The sequence below is a fragment of the Peromyscus maniculatus genome, chromosome 2, assembly GCF_049852395.1.
Source record: "Peromyscus maniculatus bairdii isolate BWxNUB_F1_BW_parent chromosome 2, HU_Pman_BW_mat_3.1, whole genome shotgun sequence".
Lineage (NCBI taxonomy): Eukaryota > Metazoa > Chordata > Mammalia > Rodentia > Cricetidae > Peromyscus > Peromyscus maniculatus.
The window spans coordinates 122479277-122494613 of record NC_134853.1 but is presented as its reverse complement, the minus strand read 5'-3'; the positions used below and the strand labels follow the sequence as shown (position 1 = coordinate 122494613).

At 46.4% G+C, this 15337-nt stretch overlaps 1 protein-coding gene across 1 annotated transcript; it reads left to right on the top strand.

Annotated features, from left to right (window-relative positions):
• The first annotated feature begins 9589 nt into the window (after positions 1-9589).
• On the top strand, positions 9590-12999 carry LOC107400277 (PRAME family member 12-like). Its single transcript, XM_042272667.2, has 3 exons — positions 9590-9899; positions 10327-10920; positions 11790-12999. The coding sequence occupies exons 1-3, from the start codon at positions 9613-9615 to the stop codon at positions 12355-12357; spliced, it is 1449 nt and encodes a 482-aa protein (XP_042128601.2). The 5' UTR covers positions 9590-9612; the 3' UTR covers positions 12358-12999.
• Positions 13000-15337: the final 2338 nt, after the last annotated feature.

Sequence of the window (15337 nt, the reverse complement as noted above, 5' to 3'; positions counted from 1 at the left end):
TTTTATACACACACACACACACACACACACACACACACACACACACACACACACACACACCGTATGCCAAGTTGCATATATAATAGCCACACCTTGAACCCAGAATGAAGGCCTTGAGCACAAAAGACCACATTCCAGGCTGTACTTAACTGCATGAAGAGACCTTACCTCTACATCAAATTAAACAAAATGAAATAGATGACCTGGAAATGTGGTTCAATGGTACAGCACTTGCGATCAAACCCTGCTACAAAGCAACTTTGATGAAGACATTTTAAATCATATTTTCTTTGATAACCCCCCAACTTGGACTAGCCTGAAATACACTTATTAGTCTGACCTGGAATCCTCCAAACCCTTCCTCCAAGAGATGGGATTATAGGCTCCCACTTGGTAACATCTATGCAGTGTTTTAAGTGTAGAGTGTACCAGCCAGCCACCTATGTTAGAAAAAAATACAGTTCCAACACACCTAATGAGAGAGGAGGAGTATGGAGAGTAGGGGCCGCCTGGGATACATAATGAGTGAAATCCATTCGGGTTTGGAAGCTTAGCCAATTCCACTCAAGCCTCCATCACAGGCTACACACATTTTAAAGTCGAAACAAAAACGTAAAAATATTGGTAGATTTTTTTTCTCATCTTCCTTTTTTCCTTCTTCCTCTATAGACCCCAAGGTACCATGGGAAATCTTCATCCTTGTAGCCTCTATACAGCTGGCTTCTCATCTAAGACTGCCATTTTACTGGTGTTCTCTTTCAATAGCATGATTTTTAGTTGTGTTAGGGAAAGTTGCATGTTTTATATTTCAGACATGTTCTGACTGTGTGGCCTGATGCCCATAAATTTAAAGACCTTTTATCACCTCCCCCAAATGAGTATAATATAGCTCAGTACCTCCACACCTGTCTCTAAAGGATTTAGAAGTAGTGTGGACTGACAGAATTTCACAAATTCTTTTCAGTCCATCCCAGGAGGGATCAGTTTGTTGAAAGCACAATGAGGGTGGGTCGGCCAGGTGGCATCAGCACTATATTTTCTGGAGAGCCTGGAAAGATGGTCAGTGTCTTTTCCTGCAGCAAGAGTCTGGTCAGTCTGCATGCTCCTGAATAACCCTTCTAACTTTGAGTACCCAGTGGAACAATGATTAATTTGTGCCCGTGTGGGGGCTTATAAGAGATTCCACATGCTGAGAGTGATGGAATCTTGGCTTTGACACCAGCTGGTATAATAAAGCACCTTGTGCAGGGAGCCGGGACAATCGCCATTATAAGATGGCGCTGACTTCTCTGCATTCTGAAGATTTGTTACTTCTAAGACAAAGCTTTCGACGAAATACACGCCTCTGCTTTGCATATGCACAAGCTATATTGGCCCCCCACCAACCCTGTGGTGCCTGGTGGCGGCAGGCTAAGTTCAGCCAGCGATTCGTGCCTCTTTTCCCTGTATAAAGCAGCCGCTTTCACTGCCCCCTCCCCTCGCTTCCAGCTCTCCCTTAACTAAAGGCTCTCCAATAAAGTGTGATCCGAGAAGAATCTTTGTGTGGCAGTTGTTCTTCCTTGCTGGTCGAGAGGAGCGCGCTGCAATGGGTGCCGAAACCCGGGAACTTCGGGCACCGAGCGAGGGGCGTGAAGGATTCAGAACCCGACACACGGAGAGGAGACGTCGGTGTAAGTATCAGCTGGTATCTCCAGGAATGCTGACTACTGGGGTGGAATTCTGGGTGATCGCTTTTGTCTTTCCCTGCATGGTACTTCTAATTCTTGAATGTTGTCTTTGTTTACATTGTGACGAACCCGGGAGGGAGTGTCAGTGCTTTCTTGAAAAGTAGCATGGGAGTTTTTTGCTTAAAACCAAAATAAGTCCGCGGTAGATAACGCGGCTTTTCGAGAGAGAAGTCTGCATTTGTGCCGCCTTCTCTACCCGTGGATAAACTCGCTCGCAGATAAGAGTGTACCATGGGCAACGCGCAGGGGACTGGCGCGGATGCCGCCAATTTTCATGAACCCCTGCAGGCATTACTCCGTCAACTCGACTTAAAGATCTCCGCAGGTACTATTAAAAAGATCCTTAATGATATCGATAGGATCGCGCCATGGTTCGAGGTGTCAGGAGACCTTAATTTGGCTTCCTGGAATAAGCTTGGAAAGGATCTAGAGAAAGCGAACCAGGAAGACAGGATAGGGAAAGGTACAATGCCTCTCTGGCGTCTTATTCGCTCATGTCTCAGGGATGATCGTCATCATGACATTATTAGGGCGGGAAGACGAGTATTAATGCAACACCAAGATAGCCTTTCAGAGTCAGAAACAAGAAAGGAGGATATAGTTAGGCCTAAAAAGAAAAAAGATAAAATTAAAGACAAACCTCAGAGCTCTAAAAAAAAGGTACTGAAGAGGACAGGTTTGAGTCCTTTAAAGAAATAGTGCAGGAGGAAGAGGGGAGAGCCAGGGAGGTAAGACAGCTTTATCCGACCCTGGACGAATTTACAAGCTTAAAAATAACAGATGAGGAATCCAGCGGTAGGAAACTTCACAGAGAGTCAGAGGGGGAATCAGACTTGGAGTTAGAAGAGGAATTAGATCCTAAAGACAAAGTTTTGGAGGAAACGACTACGAGGTTTGAGAAAAACAGTTATGGGCAGCAGCGACCTCTTGTGGCTGAAGGTAGAAAGGAGATTGATTGCACCTTCGGCGCCCCCGCCGTATTCTCCGGCGGCTGGGAAGTGCCATTTTATAAGAAAAGAGACCTGGTCGCGCTTGGCGACTGCGTTCCCAGTTTTTGAAAATACTGTTACATTTGAGAGATATTTCGAGCCCGTCTCCTACAAACAGATAAAGGACTTGGCAGAGGCAGTACGCACTTACGGAGTAGCCGCCCGCTTTACAGTAGCTTTGCTACGCAGGCTCACAATTAACGCAATGACGCCTAACGATTGGCTAGAACTCGCCCGCACGTGTCTCAACCATGGGCAGTTTCTTGATTTTAGATCCATAATTATGGACAAAGCTCAGGCCCAATACAAGAGAAACGTGCAGGAGGGACGGCCCAATTGGACCGTAGATATGCTTCTTGGCCAAGGGCAATGGGCCATTGATCAAATAAATTATCCCTGGGAAGTATACAGGCAAATAAATGATATATATTATAAAGCCTGGCGGGCAATTCCCAATAAGGGCGAGATGGCCGGTAGCCTCACTAAGATTATCCAAGCCGCGGCCGAGCCATTCTGATTTTGTCGCTCGCATGATCGAGACAGCGGAGCGTGTTTTTGGGGATCTTGATACCTCCATGCCGTTTGTGCAACAGCTTATCTTTGAACAAAGCACAAAAGAATGTAAGAGAGCAATAACGCCAGTCAAGGACAAAGACTTGGAAGCCTGGGTAAAAGCCTGCAGAGAGGTGGGCGGTCCTTTGACCAATGCAGGCCTGGCTGCAGCTGTTCTGTCTGCCGCTAGGGCAGCTAAGGACGGAAAAGGAAAGGGCTGCTTCAGATGCGGTCAGCAAGGGCACTGCAAGCGACAGTGCCCTCAGGCTGCCCCGCAAGGCCTTCCAGGGAATCAGAGAGTTCCAGGAACCTGTCCTAGATGTAAAAAGGGAAAGCATTGGGCTAATGAATGCAGGTCAGTAAAAGACATTAATGGACATCCCATTCCCCCTGCCAGTACAAACCCGGAGCCAAAAAACGGGGGGAAGGGCCCTCGACCCCAGGGCCCGCAAATCTATGGGGCACTCCAAACTCCGGCCCCCATTCCCAGCCTACAACAGTCATTCAGGCCAGAAGGGCAACCTCAGGTTCCACAGGGTTGGACCTCTGTGCCTCCTCCGGATTGGTCCTAACACAGGCCATGGGAGTACAGATATTGGATACTGATGTGACAGGGCCTTTAGATAAAGATACTGTAGGAATGGTATTGGGGCGCTCCTCTTCTACTATGAGAGGGTTGATAGTCTTTCCTGGGGTCATAGACTCTGATTATACTGGAGTGATAAAGGTCCTTTGCCATGCACCTATGGTGTAGTCTCCATAGCCCCAGGAGACAGGATTGCTCAGCTCTTGATTTTGCCCTCAAAACACAGCAATTTCTCCTCACTACAAAAGGAAAGAGGAGATGCAGGCTTAGGCTCTACAGGAGTCAACCTTGCATGCTTATCCATGGAGTTAGACCAGAGGCCCATGCTGTTCTTAAAAATTGAAGGAAAACATTTTCCTGGTCTGGTGGATACCGGGGCAGATCGGAGCATTATTCAGATAAAAGCATGGCCAAAACAGTGGCCACTACAAAAGTCCTCCCAAACTCTACAAGGTCTTGGCTATGCTAACACCCCATGTGTGAGTGCAAAAGAATTGATTTGGAGAATTGAGGAAGGCCAGAAGGGAACTGTACAACCATTTGTGCTTGATGTCCCCATCAATTTATGGGGGCGAGATGTACAACAACAATTAAGACTTAGATTAACCAATGATTTCTCAGAGACCAGTCAGAGTATGATGAAATGACAAGGGTATGTCCCGTCTCAGGGACTTGGAAGATGCCTCCAGGGGCGTCAGGAACCAATTGAGTCGGTTCCTAAGTCAGATCAAAAGGGACTGGGTTTTTCCTAGGGGCTGCTGAAAAAGGAGCTTCCAATGAAGGTACGGTGCCCATACCCTGGCTAACTCAAAAGGCGGTGTGGGTACCTCAGTGGCCCCTTTCACAAGAAAAGTTGGAAGCTGCCAGAGAACTGATTAAGGAACAGTTACAATTGGGCCATATTGAGCCCTCTGTGTCTCCCTGGAATACACCTATTTTTGTCATCAGAAAGGCCTCGGGCAAATGGAGGCTGTTACATGATTTAAGGGCAGTCAATGCCCAGATGAAAGTTATGGGGGCTGTCCAGAGGGGACTTCCACTGCTTTCTGCGCTGCCTCGAGACTGGCCTGTCCTGACTCTAGACATCAAGGATTGTTTTGTCTCTATCCCTCTTTGCCCTGAGGATAGAGAGCGGTTTGCTTTTACTTTGCCATCTGTTAATCATGAGCAACCAGATGCCTGTTATCAATGGAGAGCCCTCCCACAGGGCATGGCCAATAGCCCAACTATATGTCAGCTGTTTGTGGATTCGGCCCTGGTGCCTGTTAGACAAAAGTTTCCTTTAGTCCGGATCGTCCATTACATGGATGACATTTTGTTAACCGCTTCTTCGCAGGAGGTGCTTCATAAAGCTTTCCAGGAGGTTACCTCTGCTCTTATTAAATGGGGACTTACCATTGCCCCTGATAAGGTTCAACAATCCCAAGTAATAAAATTTGGGGGGGCCATTATCTCTCCCTCTGTTATTAGGCCACAAAAGATCTCTATCCGGACGGCTCAGTTAAAAACACTTAATGATTTTCAACAGTTGATGGGCGATATCAATTGGATCAGGGGGTATTTAAATGTTCCCCGGTCAGAGTTGTTGCCCTTATTTTCCATTCTAGAAGGCAATCCTGATGTTACATCTCCTCGGGTGTTGACACCGCTGGCCCTAAAATCCCTTGAAAAGGTCGAGGAAGCAATGACCAGAACTCAGTTAAATCGTTATGATCCGACCATGCCAATTTTATTATGCATTTTGAAAACTAAGAATTATCCTACAGGGGTCCTATGGCAGGATGGCCCCCTGTGGTGGCTTCATGGTAATTCTGTTGGGGCTAGAACTGTTCAATATTTTCCAGAGCTTGTTGCAAATCAGGCGCTATTGGGTTTAAAATGTTGCTTGATGCATTTTGCGAGGATTCCAGAAAAATTGATTATTCCTTATACCAAGGATCAAGTAGAGACCTTGGCTGCCACTGTGGATGCATGGGCAATCCTGATGTGTGCATTCCCTAACCTCATTGATAATCATTATCCTAAACATCCCTTGCTTGCAATTGTAGAAAAGGATTTGGTTTATTTTCCTGTTGTTACTTTAAAAGAGCCTTTGGCAAATGCGTTGACAATTTACACTGATGGCCCCAAAACAGGCCAGGGTGCCTTTGTGGTTCAAGGCCAGGAACCAGTGATTTTGACTTTCCGACCAGATGTTCCACAGGTTACAGAATGCCTGACAGTCTTAGAAGTGTTTAAGAGATTTGATGAACCCTTTAATTTGTTTTCTGATTCACAGTATGTAGTAAATGCAGTTGCCTCTCTTGAAGTTGCAGCCTCTGTCAAGAGTACAAGTGCTGTTTCTAATATTTTATTACAAATTCAAGACCTTATTTTAAAGAGAAGATATCCCTTTTATGTTGGTCATATTCGGGCTCACACTTTGCTACCAGGCCCTATGTCTGAAGCTAATGCATTGGCAGACCAGGCAACTCGAGCTCTGGCTCTGGTTGTGACAGATTCTATTGAATTGGCAAGAGATTTTCATAGGTTGTATCATGTGCCTGCCAATACTCTTAGAAAGAAGTTTGATATCTCTAGAAAAACAGCTAGGGAAATTGTAAAGGCCTGTCAGTCCTGTGTAACCTTTCTTCACCCCCCTCATGTGGGCGTAAACCCCAGGGGACTAAGACCCAATGCCTTGTGGCAAATGGATGTAACACATCTGACAGAATTTGGAAAGCTAAAGTATTTACATGCATCAGTAGACACCTTCTCTGGTGTGATTCATGCCACGCCCCTGGCAGGAGAAAAGGTTTCGCATGTGAAAATACACTGCCTGGAGGCCTGGGCAGCCTGGGGAGAACCCCTCAGGCTAAAAACAGATAATGGACCAGCATATACATCTCATGGCTTCCGTGCCTTTTGCGCCCAGATGCAGGTAGCCCACACCACGGGGCTGCCATACAACCCACAAGGTCAGGGCATTGTGGAAAGGGCCAATAAGAGCCTAAAAGAAATGCTTCAAAAACAAAAGGGGGGAATAGCTGAGACAGCATCCCCTAGGGAAAGACTTTCCCTTGCACTCTTTACTCTTAATTTCTTAATTTTGAATGATGCTGAGGAGTCAGCTGCAGATCGACATGTGTCAGAGAAAGCTACAAAAACAGTTATGTGGAAAGATGTCATTGATAACAAATGGTACGGACCGGATCCGGTTGTGATGAGATCCAGGGGAGTTGTTTGTGTTTTTCCACAGAATCAAGAAACACCGCATTGGGTTCCAACCCGTTTGACAAGAGTCATCAAAGATGTTCCCACGGCCGAATCCGAGTCACTGGAAGATGAGTCTGTTGCTGCTCCTGATGATAGGGGCCCAGGGGAAAGCGGAGCAGAGATGGGGGATCCTGTCCATGTTCCCGAGACCGATGTCAGTCCGTCATGATGCTAAATTGTTTCCTAGGTTGTTTAGTAGCAATAGGAGCATGGGTGTAGCCTTTCTGCCTTTGGATTCTGAGATTGCTCCCCTGGGGGAGAATAGATCATTTTTCTTGGAAGGGACTCTGTTTTCAGCTAGTCAATAATATTTCTATAACCACCCCCTGCATTCCTATTTATAACCAAACTGCAGGATGGTTTGATTTACCTGAAGATTCGCCCGGGCCCTGCTATGAGGCTAATGCAACTTGGCTATCCGGTTGGTGGCCAGCCACAGGAGAAGAAGGTTTACCCCCTAGACAACCAAAATGGGCCCCTTATTGTTGGGGCGTGAATTGGGGGGAAATATGGCCCTGGACTGGGTGCCAGTCTCATACAGTCAAGTGGGCAAGCAAAGGAAAATATTTTTCCTTCTCCCCTGGTATTGGTACAAAATACAATACCTCATTTGCAGGGTTTAATTTTAGTGATCAGAATCCGCTTCAAGCTTATGTTTCCAACCCGTTTGATAATTGGCTCCTATGTGGGGTTAATGGCAGCTGTATGAACTTGGAGCCCCTAGCAATGTTGGGAGAAGGCATGCATGGGCTGAGCAAGTTCAGCTGGTCCGGGTCAAAGCCTTGGGGCCAATAGGGAACGAAGTCCTCTTCAAGTTATAAAAATCCTACTGCTATCCGTAGTATTAATCCAGGTTGTATAGGAGAAGGGGTTTTCCCCCTGTTTAATATCTCATATAAGCCCACCCCCATGTGTGTGTACCCCCCTTTTTTGTTTATTCTTTCCAATAACCTCTTTTCTAACTGCACTAATGATACCTGCTGGATGTCGCAATGTTGGGATGCTCGGAACTTCTCCAGAGCCCTAGTTGCACGGGTTCCTCGCTGGATACCAGTGCCTGTAGAGGTCCCTAGTACCATGACATTATTTAGACTAAAAAGGGATTTTGGTATTACTGCAGCTGTCATTGTTGCTCTTTCGTTGAGTGCGGCTGCCGCTACTGCTGCTGGCATAGCCATGCATACGGCTGTAACAACAGGCACTGCTCTAAATGAGCTTTCTGCTTCAGTAGCACAATCTTTGGATAACCAGGTGTCCATGAATACTCAGCTGAAGGGTGGTTTGATGGTGGTGAATCAGCGCATTGATTTAGTCCAAGAACAGCTGGATATGCTCTGGCAATTGGCTCAGCTGGGCTGCGAATGGAGAATGCCAGCCTTGTGTATTACTAGTATTCAATATCAGAATTTTTCTAAGGCTGCCAATTTGTCTAAAACCTTGTCTAGTTATCTTTTAGGAAACTGGTCCGGAGAGTTTGATGAGACCCTGAAAAAACAGAGTGGCAGTGGTGACCATCCATTCCACACGAGTGGACCTTAGCCTGGCCAAGGGAATGACATCTTGGATCACCTCCGCTGTTTCACCTGTTTAAGGAGTGGGTGGGGGTAGGGATGTTTTTAGCGTGCTGCTTGGGAGGATGCGCGGTTTGCTTATGGCTGGTCTGTCGCTTGTGAGCCCAAACCAAAAGGGACAAGGTGATTATTTCTCAAGCATTGGCTGCATTGGAGTGTGGCTCCTCCCCTCAAATTTGGCTTTCTGCCTTAAAGAGCAATTGACCTACTCGGCCTTTGCACCCTCAGGGACAGAATTGCCCATTGCACGAGGTAAGGCAAGTCGAGTTGTCTTGGCCTTAGCACTGCCTTTGCACCTCCGAGGGTTTGACCCCATTGCACCGGAGAAGGAGTGTCTATCTGGCCCTAGGCCTCCCTCGATCGGTCCAAACATCATGAGGTGGGGACCTGAACGGGAGCAAGTCCTCATTTTGCTCTTATATTAAAACAAAAAAAAAAAAGGGGGAACTGCAGGGAGCCAGGACAATCGCCATTATAAGATGGCGCTGACTTCTCTGCATTCTGAAGATTTATTACTTCTAAGACAATGCTTTCAACGAAATACACGCCTCTGCTTTGCATATGCACAAGCTATATTGGCCCCTCACCAATCCTGTGGTGCCTGGTGGCGGCAGGCTAAGTTCAGCCAGCGATTCGCGCCTCTTTTCCCTATATAAAGCAGCCGCTTTCACTGCCCCCTCCCCTCGCTTCCAGCTCTCCCTTAACTAAAGGCTCTCCAATAAAGTGTGATCCGAGAAGAATCTTTGTGTGGCGGTTGTTCTTCCTTGCTGGTCGAGAGGAGCGCGCCGCAACCTTGAGTTCTCCATTATTACCAGACCAAGGACTCTGATCCTCTGGTTCCTGCAACATGTGAAAAGTAGGAATTCCCAAAACATAAGCTGAATATATGTCTCCTAAATGCTTGCCCAGGTTCCTCCTGACCGAAAATCAGCATGAGTATCAAGAACACACCCACACTCCAGCAGCTGGCAGTGCAGACCCTGCTGAGCAACCAGGCCTTGGCCATCTCTGCCCTGGAGTCCATGCCCACAAGTTTCTTCCCACCACTGTTCAAGGAGGCCTACGACGGTAGACACATGGGACTATTGAAGGCAATGGTGGCAGCCTGGCCCTTTTCTTGCCTCCCTGTGGGGGCCCTGATGAAGACCCCAGATGTGGAGGCATTGCAAGCTGTTCTGGATGGCCTAGACATGCTGCAGTCACAGAAGGTTCGTCCCAGGTAAGCAAGGCCCAAGGAGAAGAGAAGGGTAGTCACTGAGCCAGTGGTAAATTCATGTGAGGTGAGGAGAATGGGGTCAAAGTGAACAGAGGCTTCTGTTGTTACAACTTGGAAGTCTGTAGAACTTCTATTCAAGTTGAGAGCTGATATAAATGGCAGTCAGGAGTGGAGGACAGCTCAGAGTCCATGAAGCCATAGCGGGATGAGCCTTCCCCTGGCTCTCCTACAGGCATTTGATGTGAAAGAGACCCAAGTCTAGACTGAATGGAGGGAGGGAGGAAGGTCTCCAGATGCAGTTCAGGCTAAGAGTCCTGGCCTGGCAGGGGAGAGGGGCTGTGTTGGAGCTGACAATACTGAAGTGGGACATAAACTGTCTCTGCGTCAGTTCCTGGTTTACATTATGAAACTCCTTCCTTTTCCCTCCCAGACGGTGGAAGCTGCAAGTCCTTGACTTGAGGAATGTGCACCACGATTTCCTGGATGTCTGGACTAGAACACAGGAAGGAGCCCTCTCAACAGAGACTGGGAGTGAGGAGCAAGTAGGGAGGGACCTTCCTAGATACGCGCTGAGGCCACGTTTGAAGGTGGTCACTGACCTTAGCTTCAGTTTCCAGCTGAAAGAGCACCAAACATGCTTGTTGCAGTGGGCCCAGCAGAGAAAAGGCTCTGTGCGGCTCTGCTGTCTGAGGATGACTATTTGTGCCCTCCCTGTGGAGATTATCAAGAAAGTCTTGGACATTTTCCATCCCTACTATATCGAAGAATTGGAACTATTCACAAACCAGCTTCTGCCCTTCCTGGTTCACTTTGCATCTTGCCTTGGCCGAATGAGAAATCTTCGCAAATTACATCTAACTCAGATCTACTTACGCACAGACAGGGTTGGATGTCCTACTTTGACATATACAGAGGAGAAGTGTGCTATCAAGGTCCTTTCTCAGTTCTCCAAACTCAACTGTCTCCAGCATTTCTCTATGAATGGAGTCTACCTTTCCTCTGACCACATGAAACCGTTGTTCAGGTAAGGAAGGATGGAGAGCTGTTTCTACTGTGACAGCAAACCTTTTCCCTTTGCTTCAGCATTAGTTGTCCCCTGGGGTGTGTGACACTGTGGATTTTAGAATGATGGACTCATTATAGTATCTAAGGGTGGAGTTGCTTCCTTCGTAACTGATCATTCATTTAGCAGAGTCAGAGCTGGGGTAGGAGATGTTTAGAGAGCTGCCTTGAAAGCAGGTCCATTGGGTGGGTCAGACCCAATGAGTGTGCTCTGAATATTCCTCCTTGAGATCCTGGCTACACTAATGGGAGGGGACTGGACAGATTCGCAGGCCCTGAGGTGTGGACAACTCACACCTACACAGGATCCTAAGGAGCTCTGTACTCACATCTCTATGAACAGGGACCAGCTTGTGTTGGATCCTCTGTCAGCCTTGAACTCTCTCAGAGAGAGGGATAATATGAGCACAGGTTGAGACTTAGTAGGTGGAAGTAGGTGATGCTGGGGTGGGGGACCATCAGTTTCAAAGCATAGAGGATGTGATTGAGAGGAGGGACAGTGATGAGCAATGCAGGACACATACCAAGATGTTTCCAGAAGCTTTTTGTGATGGTCCCCTCTGGGTATGACCTCCTAGCCTGCTGTTGCAAAGTTTAGTTCTGTTTGACAGAGTGAGGACAGGCAGCTACAGATCTGTGGTCTGAGTCTGTCCCATCTTTTGTATATGTCTCAGGAGGCAATTGAATGAACAGGAACCAACAAGTTGTATCCCAAGTGTTGACCTTCAGCATAAGTCTAGACTGACTTTACATATGTGGTCCCTTCTGTCTCAGCATCAACCTTACTAATATCCTTCATTAGCCAGAACTAATTTCCTGTTCTTTCCCTAGATGCCTGAAGACCCCCTTGGAGTCCTTGTGTATCACTGTTTGTCAGCTCTCACAGTCAGACCTGAAACACTTGTCACAGCGTCAGAGGCTCTGTCACCTGAAACACCTGGTCCTCAATGGTGTAGACTTATCCAAGATACGTCCCACACATCTCCGAGTTCTCCTAGAGAATGTAGCAGACACACTGCAGAACCTGGAGTTAATGAACTGCAAGATGAAGGACTCTCAGCTCAGTGCTCTCTTGTCTGCCCTGAGCCAGTGCTCCCAGCTCACCAGGGTCTGTTTCTATGAAAATGACTTCTCCATGGCTGTATTGAAGGACCTTCTGCAAAGCATGGCCAATCTAAGCAAGTTGATTCTAGAGCTCTACCCCGCCCCTCTAGAGTGCTATGATCCCCAGGGTTATATCCTAGTGGAGAAATTCACCCAAGTATGTCCTGTGCTCTGGGATATAGTCACTGCCCAAAGGCAGCCCAACATAGTAGCCTTTGCTACACGCATCTGCTGTGAATGCCTTATGCGCTGTGTTTATGAGACGGAGAGCAGACTTTGTTGGTGTTGGCAATAAATAGGAAAAGGCTGCTTCTGGATACTGAGAAATGAAAGTCTAGGGGGAGGGACTTTCATCATGGGGTCCCAGAACACATGGTTTCAGACACCGTGTGATTCAGTGGGAACCAAATAGTGTTCAGTGGATCTATACCACAGGGACTAACTTGACTTGAAATAGAATGGGACCAAAGCCACAGTTGTCTTGTGGAATCAGAAAGGCAATTTTGCATTTCTAAATGTACCTCTGTCAAAACAGGTTCACCACTGGCTTCCCAGTATGTGATAGCTGTAAATTTATGGTCAGACTAAGAACCTGAATGCTCTCCTCTGTATCCTACTTAGTCATTAATCTAAGTTTTAGGTTCACAGTCCAGGTGTCCCATGACCTCACGAAGTATGATCAAGGACCTTATGGTCCAAGACTTGCCAGCATCAAAATGCATTGAAGATTTATGACATTGTCTTTCCCTCCTTATGTCCCCTTGTTTGGCTGCTTGGTGGATTATTGCTACAGAACTGTCAAACTGAACTGAGCAGTATCGACCCTCTCTCCTATGAAGATGGTTTTGGAGAAAAGCAGGAGATTCCATCCCAGAATACTCAGATAGGAGGTGCTGAGCACACATTGAAGATGGCCGAATAAAAAGTCCTTGCCTAGAGAACTGACTGACCTGAGACCTGGTTTTAACTGTTTAGTTTTGAGCTTTGTCTTGATTTGCTAAGAGAGTAGCCAAGCCAGCTATTTTACTCCCTTTCATTGGATCAGGTAGCAATAAGATTGTTTTAATTACTCTGTATTTTCATTGGTCTTCATTAAAAAGATAAATATTCCTGTTCTCACACCTCGTTGTGATGCCTGCTAACTCATACAATGTACTAACTGTAAAGGACACTTGAAATCACACTCTGGACAGAACCATCCCTTGGGAAGTGATGTGATTGTGAGCAGAGGGCATTTGAACACAGACCCTGATTACGAACACAGTCTAGAAAAGTGTGGAGGTTCATAGAACTTAGAGCTCCATCAGTGCTCACAGAGGTTGGCTGTCACAGGCTAAGAGCCTATTGTGACTATGGGGCCTCTTTTTTTCTTCCAAATTGTTTCATATTTTAGCTATGAAATTGGAGTCCCACAACACACCTTATTGACAGCAAATAGAATATATACTGTATCAATCTAATGAGGGTGTGATCCCTTTCCAGGTTAGTTCATCCACAGAAATAAGGAGACTCTGCAACCAGGTTCTTCATTCCTAAGGCTCACCTGGGATTCTGAATCTCCATGCACTGTCAGCGTTTTTTTTTAAGATGGAGTGACACAATCTGACAGATCTTCTAGATCTCACAATCCCCTTCCCACCCCCTCTCAGCAATGTTCCCTGAGCCTTAAGTGTGGGAGTGTTTGGTAGATGCAGCCATTGGGACCAGGCTCCTCACCTCTCCATTTTGACTGGTTGTGGTTTTCTGTAGTGTTCTCTGCCTGTCGCAAAGAGAAGTTTCTTTTTTGTTGTTGTTGTTGTTTTTTTTTTTTTTCTAGAGCTGACAACCAAACCCAGGGCCTTATGCTTGCAAGGCAAGCACTCTACCACTAAGCTAAATTCCCAACCCCATCATAATCCACCTGCTTTAGCCTTTTTTGTTTTTGTTTGTTTTTGTTTTTGTTTTTTGAGACAGAGTTTCTCTGTGTAGCTTTATGCCTTTCCTAGATCTCGCTCTGTAGACCAGGCTGGCCTCGAACTCACAAATATCCACCTGGCTCTGCCTTCCAGTGCTGGGATTAAAGGCGTGTGTCACCACTGCCCAAGAAGTTTCTTGATGAGAGGTGAAGACTCCACTTCTCTGTGGGTATGAGGACACATGTTTATAGATTGTTGTTAGGGATTATGCTGGTTTAGGAAATTAGTGTTTGTAGATTCTCCTAAAATGTCAGTCCTAAGAACATACGTGTATATCTTAGGATAGCTATTGCTGTGAAGAGACACCATGAGCATGGCAACTCTTATAAAAAAAAAAAAAAAACAACAACAACAAAAAACATTCAATTGTGGCCGTCTTCAAGTTCAGAGGTTTAGTTCATTATCATCACAGCAGGAAGCATGGTGGCATGCAGGCAGACAGGGTGCTGGAGAGGTAGCAGAGAGTTCTACATCTGGATCCACAGGCAGTTGGAAGAGACAGTGAGCCTTTGAACCTGGTAGGGCTTCTGAAACCTCAAAGCCCTCTCCTCTAGTGATGTACTTCCTCCAACAAAGCCACACCTCCAAAACACCACCCCAGATTGCTGTGGGATGTTCTCTATGCTGTTAATGTGTTGCTCTGATTGGTTAATAAATAAGTGCTGATTGGCCAGTAGCCAGGCAGGAAGTATAGGCGGTACAAAGACAGAGGAGGAGGCTGGGAACAGTAAGGCTGAGGCAGGGAGATGCTGCCAGCCGCCACCATGAAGAGCAGGATGTAAAAAGTATGGGTAAGCCACAAGCCATGTGGCAAGGTGTAGATTTATAGAAATGGGTTAATTTGAGATGTAAGAACTAGATAGCAAGAAGCCTGCCATGTCCACACAGTTTATAAGTAATGTAAGTCTCTGTGTGTTTGCTTGGGTCCGAGTGGCTGCGGGACTGGCTGGCAAGTGAGATTTGTCCTAACCGTGAGCCAGGCAGAACCAGGAAAACTTCAGCTATACCCAATGAGTTTATGAGGGTTATTTTCATTCAGACCACCACAATGTATGTAGCGTTATATAGATTGAACGGGTTGTATGTAGGAATATATATGCATATACATATATGCATGTAATAAATGTCAGCTAAAAAAGGCCATGAACTTGGAGAACAAGGAGGGGTTTGGGGAAGGATTTAGGAAGAAAGTGAAGAAAGCAATGTTGTAATTAAATTATAATCTCAAAAAGAAAAGAAAGGATAAGTTACCAGATGTAGCTAAGCATATTTGCTCACTGAAAACAGTGTAGGTTGGAGGGTGAATGCCCAGTACCCTCA